Here is a 20,480-nt window from a genome sequence, read left to right on the forward strand (position 1 = left end):
ATGAAGACTCCTCGGGTGGCTTTCCTAGGAGGAACAGATGTTTATGGATCTTCCAGCGGTTTGGCAAGACCCCTTTAGTAAGGCACTTGGTAAACACCTTCGCAAAAATGGCTTGTGGAAGGGAGAGAGCTAGCTGGCGAGGAGGCAGTCGCGAAGAATCGTCTCAATCTCCAGATTCCCCCAGTAGAATGGGGCTCTATGACGGCTATGCCTCCAGCATGGTTGCATGCTGGAAGTGTAGTCCTACCTAAGACCTTTCTTCGTGTGCCTAAACTACAAGTCGCTGGCGAAAGGTAGGTCAACCACTAAGCTCATTCTGATTACCTTAAATGCTTATTCCCTTTGTTTAATAGAGCCAGGTCCAGCGTCGTGAATGCCTCCAGCACCGTCCTGCCTTTCGAGTTGGTGAGGTACACGCTGTACACCCACCATTTTCGCTCTAACCAACCTTTACCAAATAAGGTATTTGTAGTGCTACGCTGCTGCACCTCCAGATCGCAGCTTTCCTGGTGCGGTCGAAAGCCCTGCCCCCGTCCGGTACGGTTCGCGAAGCGCAAGATCTGCCCTGCGTTCTCGCACCTTCTGCACTAGCTGGTCTTAGGCTGCCATGCAGTGATTCATACCTTTGCTGCTCCTCAATGGACACTTCCGGGTGCCCGCTTGTAGGTTGGTCGGTTGGTTCCATCTGCTACTGCAGAGGGAACCTGAAGCAGCACTGGCTTCTGTCAATGGCGCTTCTACAATGGTCAGCTATGTGGACTTCCTTCAGGCATTTAAACCACCTTTGGCGAGGCTCCAGCTTTTTGATCAGACATTGAGACCATCCTACCCTCAGCCTACCTCTGTGGTTAGCTCGTCAAGGTTACGAAGTTTGATATTCTACGTTTTCTCTTGGGAAGTGAAGCATAGCTTAAAAAGAAGTTTTGGCCGTCCTCTTGATCCTGATTTCGCTTTCTTCTATAGCCCCCAACGATATAACTTTGATGTACGGTAGCCCGGCTAATGGGGTGATGAAAAGCGCCCCAGGCCACTCTCTCGGTGTTCTCTTCATGCGTGGCTCTGCCGGTCGTTGTTATAGCCTAGCCTGTGGCTTTTTTCCACGACGATGACTTGAAGCGGAGCACAGTGGTTTCCCAGTTCTCGTAAGGTAATCCCGAATGGCTCATATCTATGAGCTTATATGTATATGCGTTGGTAAGGGCATCTGCATCCAGGATGTCGTGAACCGACATGTGTTCGAAGTTTAAGGAACTAATTATATTTTTAAAGTAAGTAAATTAAAATCAATCGACTGTTTATATTAAATAATGAAATATCGGCAAATAACTCAGAATATAAAATGTTAGAAAGTAGCCGATAAATACGCTATGTTTAAAACTATACTTGCTGCAAAAAAACATTTACTATTTAGGCTATTTAATGTTTACTTCCAACTTATTCCTAACCTCCGTTTTGTGAATAGTATTCATTTATTTTTGATGTTATGCCAATTTTTTTTTCTTTTTTTCTTAATAATCAAAATACCCGATACGGTGACAAATTAATGTGGAGAAACCGTAATACCACAAAATATTCTGACAGTGAAGATGAATTAAATCGATCGAACAGAGAACAATATTTCTGACAATATGACTCAACAAGTAATCAAAGCCATGGAGCCTGGCATTCGCCTAGCGCTTGAGACACAAGCTAAACAACTAGAGATATGTTTTCGTATATCTGAATTTCCAGTTAGCCATAATTTGGTTAATACGATCTGGCCTGAAATCAAATGCGTCTAAAAGGAAACTAGCTTCGGCGTTTATATTACCGGATTGATTTGGGGAATTTCTGATGGGACTTGCTCCTCCTGTTTCAACCGCTTGTCCGACTCTGTAGAGACATTCTTTGGAAGCCTGCCTAAATTGCCCTTGAAATAATTTGTGTTTGCCTGTCATATATCAGACATTATTGCTTCTGACTGCCTACGTGCAGCGGAGCTCGTTTATATATATTTGGTTCCTCTTTTTGCGAATCCATTATGGTATTTGCTTCTAACTGTTTGTTTAAATTTTGAAACCCTTATGGTTTTTTCTGCCAGGCAATTGTCTGGTTCTGTAAGTTCAATAGGAGCTTTACAGACGCGACACACCTTGCGGTTTGTAGTACTATAACACGCGAGGTGAAACGGATGATTACAATTTGTTGCTAGCAGCTGTGCTGTATACTCAATTGGGCTAGTACAAATACAGTAATGTACAGCTCTTTCTTCCTCGTGTACCGTCTCTGGACTGGGTGTTAAAGGCATGGTTTAAGAAAAACTATAATAATTAAAGCGAACTCAAAAGGTGTGGTAAGTAATATTAAAAGAAAAAACCGGGGTCATGCTATTACTTGTTTTAGTCAGTTATATCACATAGGATTGCTTTTAAGATTGGTATAGATATCATTAGTAGTAATATACCACAACAAAGTTCAATATACGCAGAACTTCAAATATAATAAGGGAAACAATAAACACAAATCAATCTAGCTAGCCTCAAATAACCTAGCTAAAATAACCAATATTTTGAAACTAATCGTATTCAATAGCTAAAATAATTTCTATTGAAAGATACTTTCATCCACCTGGTCCATTTGCAATGGAATTTGTGCCCCTTTATTCACAAGAGAAAATATAGAAGCTATTTTAGAAAAGAGTGTGCGTGAGGGATTAGTTGGCCTGAGCATCTGTTAATTTCAAAAAGTTGTTAAATGGAGATGACTGTTAGCATACTTAACTCGGATTGCCGGTTTGCCGACACGTTCGGGTGCCAATAATAATAGAATAGATTTTATAAAAAAAATATTAGGTATAAAATAAAATCATTAAAAGGCAAAAGTATCTTTTAACATGTATATTCCATAAAAAAAAGGTAGAGTATAAACAAGCTTAGCCACTATTAAATTCCCTGGTGATAATAATTTATTTCGTACTTTTATTTGTTATATACTTAATAGAACAAATTGTTTTTCGTTACTTTTAAGTACATTTCTATTTACTTTATTTTATACATTTACTTTACTTTGTTTTGTGATCAGTTTTCTATTTGATAGGGTTTATTTCGGTTTTATATAGACTTACCGCTCCATTTCCAGTCCGGCGAAAGCGCTTTCGTCGAATCTGTCGGGAGGGGTATAGGGTTTTTAGATCATTTTCGGGGTCGTTACCATAGTCTCCAAAGCTTTTATATCACTTTCGATTTTTACATGGCTACGCCTTTAATTTCTTCTCATTTCTTTTTATTTTAATTAATTGTTTTTCACTGACATTATTACATTCACATCATCATCGCTTTTATACATTGATTATTTAGACAGATTTACTTCATTTTTGTACTTTTCCCTTTTTATAATTATTTTACAATAATTCTGGTCCTCATGCTTTTAATGGTTATATTTTATTTTCCTCTTATATTTATGTTTTTACCTAATTTACAAACTCAAGCTCCATCTGCACCGTAGGATCATGCAAAAACGGAACGCTCCTGTACAATGTACAAACTGCCAAGAATACGGCCACACGAGATCGTATTGCACACATCGCGAGCAAGAAACAAAAACTGAAGCCATGATGCAAGCCTTACAACAGAGCATGATGGAGTTTATGACATTCATGAAGACCGACATTCAAGACATGATGCGTAACCAAAACCTTTTGATAGAAATGCTTGTAGCTCAACAATCAAAATAAACAATGGCTACCATACGCTTAGCTACGTGGAACGCCAATGTCGTTTCACAGCGCAAACTTGATCTAGCTCAATTCCTACATGAAAAGCATATCGACGTAATGCTTCTTTCGGAAACTCATCTCTCAAGCAAGTACAATTTTCAAATGAGAGCACAAGGTGGGACCGCCATACTCATAAGGAACCGTATGAAACACCACTTTTACAAAGAGTTTGCTGAAAATCATCTTCAGGCCACATATATCAACATACAGCTGGAGGACAACACTCACCTCACACTAGCGGCCGTATACTGCCCTCCCCGTTTCACAGTATTGAAAGATCAATTCCTGGATTTCTTCCAAGCACTAGGGCCACACTTCATTGCAGCAGGCGACTACAACGCTAAACATACTCACTGGGGATCGCGACTTGTGAATCCAAAAGGAAAACAGCTTTATAATACTATAATAAAAGCCAGTAATAAACTTGACCATGTTTCTCCTGGGAGTCCTACATACTGGCCATCAGACCTCAATAAGCTGCCTGACCTGATCGACTTCGCAGCTTGGTCAGTGCTGAATGTCTGACAGATCTGTCACCTGATCATCTCCGCCGGTACGCAGAAAACGTTAAACCACCGTACAGACTTTATACAAAGCACAGGTATAAAAAATATATAAGTTCAAAAATTGAACTAATCCCAAAACTCAATACTGAATCTGATATAGAGAGTTGCGCGAGTACATGAGTACATTGCAATCCATCCTTACTGCAGCAGCTCTTACTGTAACACCACAAACATTACAATTAACTCGAATAACACCAACGTATAAATCGAGCAGACATTTGCCTCACACCTACAAAATGTATTCACGCCAAACCAGGCTACTAACACATTTGCGCTACCGTCCTCACCAGTAAACTGCCACCAGCAACACACCCCAATTGTGTTTCATCTAAAATAATCAAAGACAATCTCACCCCAAAAAAAATTCCCCGGCTGCGACCTTATAACACCGGAAATAATCATCGAGCTGCCACACTCTCCAGTTCGCTACATAGCCCAGCTCTTTAATGCTATCACCAAACATGGTTACTTTCCACAACGATGGAAGGGATCGATTATCTTATGACTCCAAAGCCTGGTAAGGTCCACACAGTCCCTTCATCTTACAGACCAATAGATCTACTCTCATGTATTTCGAAACTATTCGACAAATGCCTGCTGATCCGACTTAATCTATGTACATCTGAGAACACACAACATAATCCCAGCCCATCAATTTGGATTTCGGGAAAGTTACGGAACCATTAAACAGGTGAATCGTATAACAACGGAAATAAGAACTGCATTTGAAAATCGCGAATACTGAACAGCAGTATTTTTAGACGTATCCCAAGCATTCGACAGAGTCTGGCTTGACTTCCTAATGCTTAAAATTAAAACAGCCCTACCCGAAAGCAAACACAAACTTCTAAAGTTTTACCTCTATGACAGAAAGTTTGCAGTACGGTGCAACACTGCCACTTCCACTGATCAAAAATTGAGGCTGGAGTCCCCCAAGGCAGCGTTCTTGGGCCTACCTTATACCTTATCTATACAGCCGACAGCGACATAATAGTCGCTTAACGGTATCCAAATTTGCCGACGATACAGCTATCCTTAGCCGTTCAATGTCCCCAATCCAAGCTATAGCTTAGCTGACATTGCACCTCATCGACATTGGAAAATGGCTCCCTGACTGGCGAATAAAAGTAAACGAGCAAAAATGCAAGCACGTGACGTTTACACTAAATAGACAAAATTGCCCACCACTCTTGTTGAACAACATACCACTCCCAAAAGCAGATAAGGTAGCGGTAGAGGTAGGAGTCCATCTTGACAGAAGAAGCCAAAAAAATCAACTTAAACTCAAAGCCAACAGCATACACTGGCTCATCAACTCTGGTTCTCCGCTCAGCCTAGATCACAAGGTCTTACTCTACAATTCTGTATTAAAACCTATCTGGACCTATGGCTATATACTTTAGCAAGCTTTACTCGCACCCCAACCCCCTAGCGAGAGGTCCCAGCTCAGCAGGCGTTCCCGTCTCCGGCGAAAGGATCACCAACCCAGCGAACAAATTTTTAGGGCCGTCTAATCAAAGAACAGTTGAAAAAATAATACAACTGTTCAGAACTTTTATAGTTAAGATTTTTAAACTTATTGTTAGTTCTTATACAAGAAGATTCAATAAATAAAATAAGTATAAAAAAAAAAAGTATGTTGTTGTTTGTTTATTTTTTTTATACTTTAATTTAACGAGCATTATTATTGACTACACCATTTTCTCACAAATTATGATATAATCCTATTTTAAGAAACTTCCGACATTTAAAGAAAATGTAAATTATAAACAAAAAGGAATTCAATAAAATAGCAAAAAATTCGGTTGATTTTTCATCCGATCATTCCCGAGCCACAACGACTCTGCCTTTTGTTTTGCGGGCTGATTGGGCTTTATATGTATTCCTCGGTTTCCCGATTTTTTACCTCTCCGCGACTTTTGAGGGTAATTTTAACACATTTTCCACGAGTAGAGAGCTCGGTTTGACGACTTACGAAGACTTCGGTTCCCGCTGAAGAAGTTGCCTTCCCCTCTCTTCCTCTGTGTTTAGCAAGGTTTTAAAACAGCAGTGAGTAATATTGCGCGGACTGCGGTATTTATATTACGATTGTGGCCTGCAAAACAATTACCCCTTAAATGGTCAAATTTCTGACCTGTTGCCGGTTATTATTAACCTTTCTTCTTTTTTTCCCTTGTCTTTAGAATAAATTGCATCGCTTATTTTTCCTGGTAATGTTTACTCTATTCTGAAATAGAAAAAAATAGCTTCTTTTTCCGATCCAATCGGAGATACCGATGTGGTCGGCTTAAGAGTTGAGCGGCAATAGACCGATGATCATCCCTGAGATTATAGGGTTTTCCAATAGGGACTCTCGAACTTTGAAAGCTCATAGCGGCCATGATGTTTGAGTGACAGATGTAAAATGCAGTATGTTATATTCATTCCGAACTCCCAAACCACCTTTGAAGGTTACCGTGTCGACCAGCAAATCATTTGTCAGTGATGAACGGTCAGGGAAGTTATTAAGGTGGCTATGTGTTTATGTTTTTGTTTTATGAAAATGGATCTTCAGTTCGAGCAACGTTCTGCGCACTTCGCCCGTTTTACGGTCGCGATGATCGTCCTGCCGAGTCGGTTGGTGAACAAGTTCGAGGAAAAAAAATCATTTATAGCGACGAGGCGCATTGTGTATGAATGACTAGGTCAACAAGCAAAATTGCCGTATTTGGGACGAGACCAATCCACACGAGGTTCACCAAGTTGCTATGCATCCGCAGAAAGTGACGTGAACTGGCCACCGAGATCGTGCGACTTGTCCCCGCTGGACTTTTTCTTGTGGGGTTTTCTTAAGTCGCAGGTCTATGCCACCGATGCCCTCAAAATCAACATACGCCACGCCATCGATCAAATACTGCTTGTTTTGTGTGAAAGAGTCATCGAAATTGGACTTTTCGTGTGCGCGCCACAAACCGATGCCGTGGCGGTTATTTGAATGATGTCATACTCCCTACATAATGGGGTCATGGGACCTTTCAAATAAAAAACAAATTTCGCAAATATCTCTTCAACATGTATGTTTTTATCATTTCAAAGATCAAGCGCCCCCAATGAAAAAGCTATTATAAACTAGCTAATTTGTATTAAGTTTTGGAATTTCTACTTTCCGAATTCTATTTATTAATTATTATTATTCTGTATCATATATTTTTTATATATTCTTCATTTAAATTCGCTACAGGTAACTATACCCTACAATAGGCTTAATAATTCTAACTCTAAGCCGAAGGCTCAATAATTTAATTGACATGACTTGAATTTAAACAGAGCTTAGTTCCTTTAATCACATGTCGCACACACGCTGCTCGTCTACGGGGGGTGAGGCGATCAACAAGTTTTATGCGGAGTCCGTAATGTGATCAGCACGTGGAACGAGGAGTCCGTGAAGTGATCCACAACTGGAATGCGGAGTCCGTAATATGATCCGCACGTGGAGTACGGAGTCCGTGAAGTAATCCGCATGTGGAATGCCGAGTTCATGATGTGATTCGCACGTGGAATGCGGAGTCCGTGAAGGATCCGTGAGTGGAATGCGGACAGGATGGTTCTTTTCCTAGTTGCACCTGTTGTTATTGCAGATGTTATGCAGATGAAGTCGTCTCAGCCCGTTAATTGATCCTCACAAAAATTCCAGGGGTAAGCGGCCACTAGGGATGTTCCGCCTGTGGGTAATGGTAGCGAAGTTCGCGCTGAAGTCGGCGTCGCGTTGGGTATATAACGAGCTTGATATAACAGAGGACTTCGCTCTTGCCTAGTTCTCGGTTTTACGGCCAAATAGGTTAAAATAAGGATCACCAGATTCAATTGTAATCGGTGTTCCGGCTACGGCGTAAATGGCGGGCTGTATAAGAGTAACGTATTTTATATTTGCCTAAAAGACGATTAAAAGCATGTGTAAAGTTTTTGGAAAAATATTTGCGTTTCTCCTGTTTTTAAGATTTGGTTTAAGACTATAGTAAAATTGGGTTGTTTTGAGCATTTGCATATTTCACAGCCATTTACGAGAGATTTAACGTCCCCAACAAGATTGGACTAAAAGAAGTACCTACGTACTTGTATTTATACCACAGTAAGAAGCTAAGGGATGATCATGGTATATTTGTAGTACCATGAGAACCAATTCATTTGGAATCCATCCAGCTGCATGTTCCATCCTGCGATACAAAAGACCGTCCATATCTAGACGTCTGGAAGCAAAGACTAATTCTGTTGAACTTTCAATTTTAATTTCTCATAATCCTTGCTTTGGAAATGGTCTGATTGGAGCTCAATTAACTGATCTAAGTCAGATAACATAGTCGTGTGAAAGTCCGAGAGAGAGCACCTGGGACGGCGTTCTGACTGCCTTTTCTGTGTTTGATTTCAAAACTAAACCCCTATGTCTTGAAAGCCCACCACGCCACCTGCTGCTAAGGTCTGTCTAAGACATGAGCCATTTGAATAAAGGCAATTGACTATTGGTTTCTTTCAGCACTGAACCAATACCCCATCAATTCGAGTGTGACTGGCGTCACAGTGTATAAATAAGGGTTCATCAAAATTTGGGCTATGTAAGACTAGTGCCTCGCACATGTGATTTTTCAGAGCTTCAAATGCCTTTTGCTCTTCAGAGAAGCATTCACAGTACCTTTTTTGTCTAAATGCATCAGTCAACGGTGAAGCCGTTAAGATGGTTCCATGTGTGACAATGTGACCTAAATATTGAATTTTCTACAAACAAAACTTGCTTTTCCGGACATTGATCGTGAGAACGGCCTTTAGAGATATTCACTGCAAGTCTAGCGTTTGAATATGCTTCTCAAAAGAGTCCGACACTATTAATAGGTCATCTAGATAAGCAAAGACTTTTCTTTTTAAATTGGCCGGAACAATTTTGTCCATTAATTTGGGAATAGTCTGGGCTTCATTGCAAAGCCCAAATGGCAAGACCGTATATTGATAAAGGACGCGGCCTGGAACCGTGAACGCTGTCTTATCCCTTGAATTTGGTTCAAGCGAAATTTGCCAAAACGCATCTTTTCAGTCTAAGCTAAAGTGAACTCAGCTTTTGGCAAACACCTTAATTTAACATCAATAAACGGCATAGGGTATGCATCCTTAACAGTTACTGCATTAACCTTTTGTTATCTAAACAAAGGCAGACTTTTCTTGGAAGAGAACACCGCGCACTGTTGGATTAACGACAACTCATGGCTGAAAACACCGTAACGCGCTCTATCTTACGCTTCTCGAAATATTGCCGGTGATGGTCTGATCTGCATTGCATTGATTTATCATCTATGGCCGCCACGTCTTTTTCTCTAAGTGTATAATGTTGGATACCTATTAATAATTCCGGGAAATGTTTACGATCTGGTAGCTTAGTATCGTCGGGGATAACAAGAACTGGATCGTGACCAATTAATTTAGTTTTTTTTCAGACAACATAACTGTTTTGCGAGCACTGTTTTTTGGTGCTCGTGCTTCCCAGTTTTTGAAAGATTGATAATGCCGGTAGGTATCCATCGCTTAGTCATGGTACCTATGCCCCGTCATGTCACAGTTCCAACATTTTAACTCTATGGCCGCCATTTCTTCAACTTCGGGGTGCTCACTATCAAGTAGATCCTTAAATTGCGGTTCCATTTCGTTCACTTCTAAGGCGGCGATCGACTGAATGTAATATGTGGCTAACCCACATCATGCTCTTTAAAAATCTCATGCGTGCGTACCGTTTGGTGCAGGTCAGCCACGCTGTGGATAGGTATATGAAGCAACTCATGTTTTATTTCCGTCAAAAGGTTTGAGCTATAGGATTCAGACATTTGCTGCGATAAATGGTCAGACATTGCTACGAGTCCTGATAGTACTTATTAAACGACTCATTTTTTTCTGTTTACGTTGATCAATCGAGGCTTGGATATCTCTTTCCGTACACGTATCTTTGAAGCGGGTCCTTGAGCCACGCACAAGTCGGTCCAAATTATGATTCGGTCCACTCTGCCTCCCCGCCTTTAAACAAGTTGCTCGAATATCGGGCCAGCAAATTGTCTAGTCAAGGCTTCGGCTTGATAAATAAAATCGTCAACTGAAAGGAAACCGTTGCCCGTATATCTCAATTTCCAATTACTCTTAATTTGGCTAATACGAACTGGCGTGAGATCAAATACGTCTAAATATAGGATAGGTTTGGTGTTTATATTACATCAAATAGAAATTTATAAATTTATACCCATTACTCGTAGAGTAAAAGGGAATACTAGATTTGTTGAAAAGTATGTAACAGGCATAAGGAAGAGTTTCCGACCAGTATACATATTCTTGATCGGGATCAAAAGCCGAGTCGATCTGGCCATGTCCGTCTGTCCACATTAACGTCGAAATCTCAGGAACTACAAAAGCTAGAAAGTTAAGTTTATTGACCGATGTTGCCACGCACACTAGCCGCACAAAGCTGCTACGCCCACACTTTTGAAAAAGATTTTGACATTTTTCATTTTCATTGGAGAGAAGTGCGGATGGCTGATTGCCGATATGAGGAGGCCGACTTGGAGAGAGGATCGAAAAGAATGCAACTGCTAATCCTCCATAACATTATCGACGCTCTAGTGCTGGGTTGGGATTTCCTAACGAAAGTTGGGGCCAGGATGGATCGCGCGGGACTGAGTGGGACAGGCGGTGGGACCAGTGGGACAGACGGTTCGAAGCAGTCCAGGCGAGAAGCTGTCAGTGGCAATCGTGGAGAGGGCAAAAGACTTCGCGGAGGAGGATATTGACGGCTTCCTGAAGTCAGAGTTAACGTCACAGCAGACCGAGCAAGGCGAGCGGGTCATATCCTACTCCAGCAGAACGCTGAACGGAGCGGAAAGGAACTACTTTGCAACAGAGAAGGAATGTTTAGCAATAGTGTGGGCTGTCAGAAAATTAAGACCATACCTGGAGGGCTACCATTTCAAAGTGATAAAAGATCACATGGCCCTGAAGTGGCTAAATAGCATCGAGAGCCCGTCCGGAATGATCGCGAGGTGGGCACTGGAGCTCCAACAGTACGATTCTGAAATCTCGTATAGAAAGGGCCAGCTGAACGTCGTCGCGGACGCCCTGTCGAGACAGCCGCTGCAGGAAACGAGCCGCAGGATGACGGCGAGTGAAAAAGGGCACCCGGACGAGCAGCAGGGATGCAGGTGGACAGAAGAGATGCGGAGAAAAGAGAAACAGGATCCCCAAAAATTCCATGACTACCTAGAGGAGGCCGGACGGATGTACAGGCACATTTCCGGCAGGAAATGAGGATGTGGTGTCATGGAAGCTGTGTGTACCGACCAGGAAGAGGCAGCGCGTCATGGCGTTGAACCACGACATGCCGACGGCAGGACACGATGGCATTGTACGACGAACAGTCGGTCGGAACGGGCAGGTGTACACTGATGCCGGCAGAAAACGCGGAAAAACTGAAGGAGATCTTCGAATATGAAGAAGGCAGCGCAGGATCAGGCGCGCCACTATAATCTCCGTGGAAGCCCAAGGTGGAAGACTTGTGCCTACGGGCCAAGGAGCACCACCTGTCGAAAGCAGCCGAGGACTTCGCGGCGAAACCAAGGCTCGACGGGCCGTTCAGAATAAAGAAATTCACGTCACTAGGGATTTGTATATTGGAGTACGCGACAACCAAGGAGACGAAAAGGGCTCATATTAGCGACTTGAAACCGGGAACCGCGGGCACCGGCTGGCCAGAGGACACCGAGTGCGGAAAACAATAACAAAACTCTTTAGTGAAAAAGGGGGGAAGACGATACGGGGTATCGAAAGCACAAAGTCACTTGAAAACAAACACACACACACAGGCCCGTTGGAGCGCGAGAGCGGGACAGGGACGGTATGCAGCCGCAAAACCGTTAACGGCTAACGCACACAGTTGCGAATTCCGTGGGAGGCAGGTACACGGAGGAGAATCCCGTTACCGGTACAGGCCCCGCGGAGCACAAGGAGCATAAAGGAAAACCGAGATTTCGTCGCGGCGAAAAAAGCGAGAGTCCGTCTTTCAAAATAGGGTCGGCAGAATGACTACACGCGCAGATATTACCAACCGGGAGGTGCGGGAGACCGGCACTGGGGAACAGCCCGGAGCGATATGGATTATGGATTGCGATTCCTATCTCCAGCTTCTGGCGTCACCCCTGGTGTCGCGATCCCCATACCCGGTTGCTGAGCATCCTTGGAGCATTGGAGGGAGCTCAGCGCGAGGAGTGCCCACCCCGGGTGGTTGAAGAGGCCGAGCTGCAGGCGGGGAGACGGCACAAGAACCGCTGGGCCAAGTTGCTCGTGCTGGTCGGCCAGCGGTTCCACCTGAAGGTGCGTCGCCGGGCGAGATCAGGGTATATACACCCCAATAAACGATACAACGAAAGATAATCAACGTGTTGATTGGGACAGGGGAGAGTGTTGGGCACTGCATAAGGTCACAAAAAAAAAGGTGCAAAATCATCCGCAGCAGCCAGGAGCGGACGAGAGAGATTGACGCGGGGTCAGGCACGCGGGCCGGCAATTCGACGCGTGGCTGCCGCAGCTGCGGAAACAAGGGGGGAACTTGCTGCCGTAAGTTGGCCACCAGGGCGCTCGGGTCCAGGGTCAGCCACCCTGGAGCATGAAGGGGCATACATCGTGGGAGCACATGCCGCCGCAAGTGGGACTCCAGGGCGCTCGGGTCCTGGGACAGCCACCCCGGAGCATGAACAACAAGTTGTTGGAGCTGAAAATCAGAAGAGAGAATGAGTAAATATGGCGGATTTTACACAAAAAGCCGCAAACTTACCTCCATTGAGCTGCAACACCAAAACCACGTGCGAAGAAAATCGGAATGGGGACGGTACGATAACAGCGGTCGATCGATAGTAAGATCGATTGGGAACAAAAATACTGGAATTTACATTGATTTTCAAAAGGCAATCACACTATTGGCAGCAATCGGCACGACATGACAATATCGATAGGAACAGGAAGTGACAACGCCGGTCGCCAATATCGATAGCTCGATCGTGCAATCGGCACGACGTGACAATATCGATAATTCGATCGTGGTGAGTATCGGTGGAGTTGCCAAAGACGAAAGATGATGAGAAGACGGGAAGTTCAAATACAGTGCTGGTGACGAGAAGGAAGCTGGAGAAGGGCGCAAGGATCGAGATGCCGAGTCGAGATGCTGAACGACAGGGTCTACTAGGCTGAGGCTGCCGGGTTGAGATCAAGGAGGCGCAGGTCAACGAGAGGAGTCAGGAATGATGTAGTTCGAGGATCAAGATGCCAAGGCTGCGATAAGGAAGGCGCAAGAATGTTTGAGATGCCAAGTCAAGAGGCTAAACGACGGGGTCTAATAGGCTGAAACTGTCAGGACCGCCGGAAACAACATCTTTTAAAAAACTTCCGAAGAAAGGGGGAGATGTGAGGAGTCTTAAAACTCCCCACAAATCCGGGTGCAGGAGATCGGCCTAGTAACAGAGAAGACGTCTGGAATGCGAGAGGAGTCAAGGGCGGTCAGGTCAAACTGTAAATAATGGACCTTAGACCCCGACGAAGCGGAGAGACCGTGAACTAACGGTACCGCGTTGGACCTTGGGTTCGAACCGGCCAGGCACAGAGGTCGTATGGTAATGGTCGTTAGTTCAAGACTTTGGTCGAGCACAAAGAGGACGCACTGTGAACTAACGGGACATGAGTTGGACATTGTACCCGAGCGAGTCGTGTGCAAAAAGGGAAATAGATCCTAGCGGCCTATAAAAGGGCAGCGCAAGTGCAGCTCGGGAAAGCGCGGAGTCAAACAGTGGATAAGGAAAAGTAGGCGCAGCTCGGGACAATCAATCAGGAAAAGTGCGCGGAGAACAATACAGTCAATCGGTCAGTCGGTGAAAGTAGGCGGAGGTCGACAGCGAAATAGTGAAACAGACAAGTGAACGACAAGTGAGCGTCGAAGCGGGCATCCGAAGAGGATCTCCACAAGCGAAGGACAAGCAAGCACCAGAACCTAGCGTGGTCAAAAAGGGACAGTGGGAAGGAGCGCTAGCTTATCTCACGGACGATACACCCTGCCCCATAACATCCTAAGCCCCAGTCTAGCCGGCACGGATACGCCGTCGAGAGCGACGCGGGACGAGCGAAGAAGGACGACGAAGGAGCGACGACGCGCATCCGAAGGCGAGGGTTCCCTTTGTCAAGCGTCACTAATTTAAGGTGGTTCTAATCAGAAACTCTGTCTTCCCTTTGGTCGGGCAATGACACAAATTATAGATTTGGTGGGACGAACAAACAAACTCTCTGAGCTAGCCGTTGCAAACCGTAGCGAGCAGAAACTAAGAAATCAGTTCGATACACTATGTTGAATTCGAATAATTGTTATGTTAAATCCATGCAAAACTAGAGTTTTCACGAGGTGGCAATTTATAAAAAATAATATAGATTTGAAAGTCTAAGAACTTCTAAAACGAAGGGCATGACGCCGTATGCGTACAAGAGAGCTGCTGTCTCTAGTGCTCTTCGCTCTCTGGCTTTTGAAAATATTTAAATTGCTTTTAAATTGCTGTTAGTTGTATGTTTGTAAGTTGGTTATTATAAGTTTGTTGTTTAACCATAGTTATGGTCGGCATACTATAACTCACAGACTGACGTATTTGTCGAGCGCGTAAGTCTTCTATTTCCAAGAAATCATATTCTTCATACACATCCAAATCATCTTCGTCGTCAAATTCATTAAACATATAATAATCACCAGTGCGAACTGCATGTGGGTGAAGGCTTAGGTTTCGGTGTCTCGGTTTGAGGGAACGACTAAAATATGTGTCCCTTTCAGCTTGTTTGATAGTGGGTAAGAACTCATTATCCAAAGTTTTGAGTACCGTATTTTCTTTTTCCCTACCGTGCACATGAATGGAGTTCCTTGGAGGCTGATGGAGGGGATGAAAATCCAATCCAGTCATTTCTGCAAAAAAATAATGTTAATTCTTGTAAGACTCTCATAAGGGAGATCACTTGTGCGGTATTTTTGTTATTTTTATAGCTTTATGATCCTAGGTATTAAAAACATTAAAATTATTCAAATTGACTTTTTATTTCCTTAGTTTTAACATATGTTAACCAGACTTTACATTATTTTGATAAAAATGATTTTTTTTAACACTTTTATCTGTGTGCCGCCAGCGGTAACACCTCAGGCTTGGCATTCTGGCAGTGACCCAGACGGTGCAATGGATAATTTTTTTAACATAATGACGATCGCACTGTTAAAATACGGTTATTGAGATTGGGATATAGATTGTGGTCATTGTTGTGTTGGTAAGCAGCGTGTGCAAGGTGATCCAACTTATAAAATTAATTAACGTACGACAGAGAAAAAGCTTACTGTAATGATTTTTACTACAGTAAAATATATAATATAGACAACATATTCTATATGTCGATTCCTTAGAGATTAATATTAACAATATTATTTGCACTCTAGTCGTCCGTGCGATTTTACTATATGGATTACTTTTCTTATGGAAAGAGGCCAACTGGAAAACCTCCAAATGATTAATGATGAAAACTAATGCGATTTTACTCCATGTGTTTCGTTAATATTGGTCAGCCTTTTATAATCTTATAATTTTATAGTAATCTTAATAGTTTACTACTTACTAGCTTAAAATATATTTATTCTGAGAATCAATATTCTCCTCTTTGTACATAATTATTCCTTAATTATTTTCTATTCTAATGTCGACACCTATTTTCTACCCGTTATTCGTAGAGTAAAAGGATATACTAGATTCGTTGAAAAGTATGTAACAGGCAGAAGGAAGCGTTTCCGAACATATAAAGTATACATATTCTTGATCAGGATCAGTAGCCGAATAGATTTGGCCATGTCCGTCTGGCCGTCTGTCCGTATGAACGTCGAGGTCTCAGGAACTACAAAAGCTTGAAAGTTGAGATTAAGCATACAGACTCCAGGGACATAGACGCAGCGCAAGTTTGTCGATTCATGTTGCCACGCCCACTCTAACGCCCACAAACCGCCAAAAACTGCCACGCCCACACTTTTGAAAAAAGTTTTGATATTTTTTCATTTTTGTATTAGACTTGTAAATTTCTATTGATTTGCTAAAAACTTTTTGCCACGCCCACTCTAACGCCCACAAACCGCTTAAAACTGCCACGCCCACACTTTTAAAAAAAGTTTTGACATTTTTTCATTTTTGTATTAGACTTGTAAATTTCTATCGATTTGCCAAATAACATTTTGCCACGCCCACTCTAACGCCCACAAACCGCCAAAAACTGTCAGTATTGAAGACCCTCACTCGCACTTCCACTAGCTGAGTAACGGGTATCAGATAGTCGGGGACCTCGACTATAGCGTTCTCTCTTGTTTTATATGTTATCTTTAATTTTAGTTTATGTAAGTAATGTAGTATCTTAGTTTTCTTATATTATTAATATTTATAGCCGTTACACGTATAGTAAAAAGTTATACTAGATTCGTTAAAAAGTAAAGCATATATATTCTTAATAAGGATCAATACCCGAGTCGATCTGGCCATGTTCGTATTTCCGCATGAAATTGAATTTAGGCTTAAAGGTTCCAGAGGCATGGACGCAACGCAAGTTTATTTCCAAATGTTACCACACCCAAATTCTGAAATTTATTTTTTGCCTTTCCAATTTCTATCGATTTACTATAATTCTTTTTGCCACGCCCCTTTCAACGAACACAAGCCCATAACCCCCACGCCTATGCTATTGACATTTTTGTAAATTTTATAGATTTTTTTTGGCAACTTCTATCGATATGCCAAAAAGATTGTTAAACTTTCCGGTTCGCACTCCCCCTAGCTGAGTAACGGGTACCTGATAGTCGAGGAAGACAACTGCTCAGTTTCTACAAACGCTCCGCGCAATCGGCCGGCTTACGACACAGTTCCTGTAGCAGGACGCCCAGTAAAAGGCGATCGTTCCAGCCTAACCCTTTCCTCAAGCTGGAGCGGTCGGACCTGGATGGGTCTGCTCAACGGCCTCGTTTCTGCTATCCTGCCGCTCTAGTCCTCCAGGATGGTGCGGACTGCGTTGCTGGGTGCCCGACACTTGGGCTAGGGATTGCCGTCGTACGCGGACACACGGCAGCTAACGTCTGCGGACCCCAAATCAATCGCCTAGTAAGCCAACAACACGTCAACAGCCGTGGGTCTGCTCCTACTGGTTGCGCTCAGTTGGGACACTTTCCTCGTCCCGAACGTCTCGACGTTCTTGCTCCTTGCGACTATCATGGCTGTAGCTCTCTTACTGATTTCATGGCTTCGCGTTGTTCACTTGGGTTCTCCTGCTCCTTGACTGTCCAGCTTACAGCGTTCACACTGCTTAGAGTGGCCTCCTTTAACTGTTATTCCTTGATGTATCCGAATCCAAAGTCCTCTGTTTTACCAAATTTAAAGTCCAGCTTGTTACCGTTGCTTTCCTTAACCTGGTATGTCGACGCTTACTGTTGTATTGCTGTCCTGCTCCAGTTCGTGCCGTTGTACTTTCGCTCTCCATAATCTCTTTCTCCAAGGCCTTCCAATATCTTCCGCTGGTGCGGCGTTGCCATTCGATGATCTTAGTATTTCCGCAGTGTGACCCGTGTGGCGATAGTTCCTGTATTTTGGCGAACACTGACTTTTCATTATTAGATCGCATTAACATTGAAGTTTCCTAATTTTTATGATACGACCCAAATATATGCCGCTGCTCCTTGTCTAGTGTTATAATTTTTATTTGTTTGTGGGTGTTGTGTTAATCGTCCCCGTGAAAGTATACTGCGTGTTTTCCATTTTTTTTCCAGGCATCATTTATGGTTTTTTTTTTATAATATTAATTCGTCTCCTCCAGCTTGGCCTAACATCCGGAGTCTTGCCGTGCACACCCGGAACATCTCGCCCCCGCGATGCATCACGACACATCGGCGTCCTCTCCTGCGTCTGGCGTCCCGGATAACCGGCTCCTCCTCGAATCTTGGGGGCCAATCTAGTTCAGGGATCGGAGCCCATCGCTGGACTTTTAATGTGGACGCCATCTGGGTCCAGGCCTATCGGGCACCGCTGAAGCGGACACTTGCCTCTAGTCCGGACCTCTGGTTGCACATGGGTGTCGATCACACCAATGGCCCTTTCTCCAGGTGCATCGCATTACTGGTGTCGGGTGTTAGAGGGATCCAGCTGCCATGGACCGGCGTCGCCCCCTCCGTCTCCTTTACGACTGGGCACGTCCAAGTCACCACCTGCTGCCGCCATCGGGTGTCATCCGCGGAGAAGTACCGCACATCATGCGTCATCCTGAGGAGTGGGGTCTTGGGGTCCTGGTGCGTCTCCGGCGCCATGTGGGTGGCATCTCCTTGTCCCGATTCCACCTTCTCTTTGCCGGACCGAGGAGTTGGTGGGCCTCCGCCTTCTACAGTTCCTCCTGCCACCGCCTGTCCTATCCCTTCTGGTCCCTCGACCACCTCAGGGCCTCGTGCATGGTCGTCATGGCTGCTCTCTACTGCATGCAAAACCGCGTCGCCTTGGCGGCGGTAGTGTCCTATTTCCTACAGGGGCATTTGTTTCTTTTCTCTTTCCCCATTTGTAGTGTCCCATTTCCTACAGGGGCATTTGTTTCTTTTCTGTTTCCCCTTTTGCTAGTTCCGAAAGCAATTAGCTTAAGCGTGGATTATCTTTAATTCGATCACAATTCGATCGATAAGCTAGCGCATCGTTTGTGCGTGCCGATACCCACGCATGTTTGTCGACTTCGGCTCCACTTGCCGTTGTCGCATGATCGGCAGCTCATTCTAAGAACAGCAGCCGACCAAATAAGGTCAAGTCAAGTGCGTGAAATAAATTTATATATTTTGCTGAAAATGTGATATACTGAAGTTAATGTATAAAAATACATTTTAATATAATAATATCAGTTCAAAACCGGCAAACATACGCATAAAATTAATTTCTGTGAATTTCAAGTGAATTTATAAAAAGTGGCCAGGTATGAAATTGCTCATTTTCCTTTGAACAATTTATAACCAAATTTTATTTCAGTGCCTATTTAGTGCCAGTGCCTTCTTATATTATATATATTGTTTGGAGAAATTTCCTGCATGTTTATAGCAGAAGAAAATCCCACCCCGAATTGGCACACGAGGTTTTGGCAAATTTGTGACGTCATGGCAAACCTCGTTTGAGTTATTTGCAACTGCGCAGTTCGCAGTGCTGCGGCCGTTTTGGTTATGTGGAGCTGCGTTGCCGCTGCTCTACCTAATTCTTCGCTGCTGTTGTTGTTTGAGCGCTGCTTTGGTTAATTTGCTCTGCCTTCGATATTTGGTGCAGCGCTGCCGCAGATTTTCGCTATGTCTTGGAGGTATTTCGACCAATAAGCTGGAATAAAAATATGATGTCTGCCAATTAAATTTATATTGGAAATTTCTGAACCGTCTCCAAGGAAGATAGCGATGCCAACTCTTTATTGACAAATTTTCCGAAAAATGTGCTAGGTCTTCACAAAGTTTCGTTCTGCGAACCAAACTGGATCAGACGTATAATTATTAAAAGTGGCTAAGAAGAATTGATATAAAAATTTCCATTGTTTCAACAATTCGTACGCTGTGTCGTATTATGCCACTAATTTATATGCTTTCTCTTAAAGTTCCTTTTTTTGAATTGAAATACTTAAAACTTAAAGTAAATATCTTTTTTATTAATAATTTTTGTGTGCTTAAATTTAAACTCATGGTCGAAACAAAATGAACCTGAATGAGGGTGAATGAGTTTTATTTAATTTTCCCCTGTTTTTCTTTATTATTTTTATTTAATGGTCGATCATAATTTTTTTTATTTTTTTTAGCCTAAACCATGCATTATTTCTAATATTTTTCATTATTTAAAATACTATGATTTACTTATATTTTTCTTTCTATAATTTTGTTTATCCTTCATTATGATTATTATTTAAGAAGGTCAGTTCAGCTTAAACTTAATTTTTTTTAATCTCTTAATTATAAATATAATAAATATTATAAAATTGAAATGAAGGTTTAATTTTTTTTCTTGTGGGTCTATCGCCGAACACCATGCCGATCCTAGAACATAAATAGTAGCTACCTTAACGTT

General features: G+C 42.9%; 1 protein-coding gene across 1 annotated transcript in view; it reads right to left on the reverse strand.

The window, feature by feature from the left end:
• LOC122621349 (piezo-type mechanosensitive ion channel component) overlaps window positions 1-20,480 on the reverse strand; it is an 831,372-nt gene that overhangs the window by 381,826 nt on the left and 429,066 nt on the right. The window contains exon 10 of the mRNA XM_043799189.1: window positions 14,988-15,307. Within this exon, the coding sequence (XP_043655124.1) occupies window positions 14,988-15,307 (320 nt within the window). The remainder of the gene's footprint in view (window positions 1-14,987; window positions 15,308-20,480) is intronic.

This window comes from Drosophila teissieri, chromosome 3R (assembly GCF_016746235.2).
Source record: "Drosophila teissieri strain GT53w chromosome 3R, Prin_Dtei_1.1, whole genome shotgun sequence".
NCBI lineage: Eukaryota > Metazoa > Arthropoda > Insecta > Diptera > Drosophilidae > Drosophila > Drosophila teissieri.